Source organism: Sander lucioperca, chromosome 11 (genome assembly GCF_008315115.2).
Source record: "Sander lucioperca isolate FBNREF2018 chromosome 11, SLUC_FBN_1.2, whole genome shotgun sequence".
Taxonomy (NCBI): domain Eukaryota; kingdom Metazoa; phylum Chordata; class Actinopteri; order Perciformes; family Percidae; genus Sander; species Sander lucioperca.
In genome coordinates, this window is record NC_050183.1 from 39167233 (window position 1) to 39169732 (window position 2500).

A 2500-nucleotide genomic window follows, 5' to 3' on the forward strand; every position below is an offset into this window, starting at 1 on the left:
ATCACAACCGTTGTGGCGGGCTCTACACCAATCACAACCGTTGAGGCGGGCTTTACACCAATCACAACCGCTGAGGCGGGCTCTACACCAATCACAACCGCTGAGGCGGGCTTTACACCAATCACAACCGTTGAGGCGGGCTTTACACCAATCACAACCATTGAGGCGGGCTTTACGCAACGATGACAGTGCAGCGACGGCGAGCAGCTTTTTGTTTACATTCAACATGACGGCTACCGAAGCGCAGCGTCACCCGTATCGTTGGTCTGATTGGTTGAAGGACTATCCAATGCGCCCAGAGGCATTTGAGCGCCGTCCGTTGGTGACGCCCCTTTGGAAATGAACTATCAATGAACCTTCCCCAGACCCTTCTCAGTTACAGCGTCTGGTGTCAACCAGGCTAGTGAAGAAATGGTTAGCAGACAAAAGACATTAACGTTTTGCAGTGGCCCAGCCAGAGTCCTGACTTAAATCCAATTGAGAATGTGTGGAGGGAGCTAAAGATCAGGGTGATGGCAGGGAGCCCCTCCAACCTGAAAGAGTTGGAGCTCATCGCTAAAGATGAATGGGCAGAAATACCAGTGGAGACATGCAAAAAGCTTGTCAGCAGTTATAGGAAGCGTTTGATTGCTGTAATAGCCAATAAAGGCTTTTCTATTGATTATTGAGAAGGGTATGAATAATTTTGAACATGCCACTTTTTGTTCAAATGTAAATAAAAGATGAGTAATATTTTTTTCCACAATGATGCCTCTTGTACATCGTCTTATTATCTTTTGGGAGAAGCATGGGTCATTTCCGGTCAAAAAAAAAGACTTGCTGGTTGAATAAAAGTAACTTTAAGTCATATATATATATATATATATATATATATATATATATATATATATATATACTGTATATATATATTATAACAGGGGGTGGAGCCGGACATTGTAAACAGTGCGTCTGTGTGTGTGTGTCTGTGTGTGTGCATGTGTGTCTGTCTGTGTGTGTACGCGTGTGTGTGCGTGTACGTGTGTGTGTGTGCCTGTGTGTGTGCGTGTGTGTCCATGTGTGTGTGTACGTGTGTGTGTGTGCGTGTGTGTCTGTCTGTGTACGTGTGTGTGTGCGCGTACATGTGTGTGTGCGTGTGTGTTTGTCTGTGTGTGTGCGTGTGTCCGTGTGTGTGTGTGTGTGTGTGTGTGTGCGTGTGTGTCTGTCTGTGTACGTGTGTGTGCGCGTACATGTGTGTGTGTGTGTGTGTGTGTGTGTGTGTGTGTAGGTGGGCGACAGGCTCGTCAGCATCAACGGTCAGTCTGTGGACGGTCTGACACACAGCGAGGTCGTCGCCATGCTGAAGAACGTCTGTGGAAGCATCATCCTGCAGGTCACACTGAACACCGATGTATTGTTACTGCTGACGTTGTACATACCTTAAAGGACACCATACCACGTTATTTTTAATCTATTGATATGTGTTCATTGGGAAGTTTTTCTCATTTTTTACGTGGTGGCCAGCACGAAATACCCTTCGGGGAAAGGACGCCTCATACGCCGGGAGACGGCCGAAAAGGACGCCCCATATGATGGGAGGCGGCCGCGCGACAATAACGGGATGGCGGAGGTTGGGTTTAGGAAAAACACTACGGGGAAAGGACGCCTCACACGCCGGGAGACGGCCGCAGGGGACGCGCGACAATAACGGGACGGTTGTGATTAGGAAGGCTACGGGAAACTAAACGCCACACACGGGACGAGATCCCTGCTCGCCCGGGTGAAAGCCCTGTGATGTTTGACCCATCCACGCCCCCAACCAGCCTCCCTTCGCGGATTTTCGGCTCTTTATACTACTCCCTACCATTTTCATGCTGTGACCACGAAATATGCTTCCCATTGATATACATTACTTCACATTTTCGTGCTGGCCACCACGTAAAAAATGAGAAAAACGTCCCCGTGAACACGTATCAATAGATTAAAAATAACGTGACATTTACACGAAACTGCCGTGAGACCGGGCTGTGTATACTGTTTTCAGTTTCATATTCATTATTGTATTTTGAGTTTGTTTACATGATTAATTGTTAAAAAAAAAACATTATTTTCGTCATACTGTGAGTCTGAATAAACCCGTAATCACCCCAGCTCTGTTTTAGCGCCTGTCTCTTTAAGACCCGCTTCCCAGTCTGCTCTGATTGGTCAGCGTTTCTGGGTCTTCCCCATATGAGCCCTTGGAGTCTCTGCTCTGTAATTGCAGCCGGGGAATGACTGTAACATGTTCATTTTCCGGTTGCTGCTTTTGATGTTAGTAGGTTATAATATATTATGGTCTGTGACTGCCTAGATACAGAATCGTCCACATTGCATCGATGCAATGATTAATTTCAACACCTGTGTGTGTGTGTGTGTGTGTGTGTGTGTGTGTGTGTGTGTGTGTGTGTGTGTGTGTGTGTGTGTGTGTCTCTCAGGTGGTTGCAGACACCAACATCAGCGCCATCGCCAGTCAGGTGGAGGGTTT

The 2500-nt window shown here is 47.1% G+C and overlaps 1 protein-coding gene across 1 annotated transcript in view; it reads left to right on the plus strand.

Moving 5' to 3' along the window:
- The window catches only part of patj (PATJ crumbs cell polarity complex component), a 116859-nt gene that overhangs the window by 112305 nt on the left and 2054 nt on the right, over nt 1–2500 (plus strand). The window contains exons 43-44 of the mRNA XM_036007708.1: nt 1265–1369; nt 2451–2500. The exon at nt 2451–2500 is cut by the window's right edge and continues 54 nt beyond it. Coding sequence (XP_035863601.1) covers nt 1265–1369; nt 2451–2500 — 155 coding nt within the window. The remainder of the gene's footprint in view (nt 1–1264; nt 1370–2450) is intronic.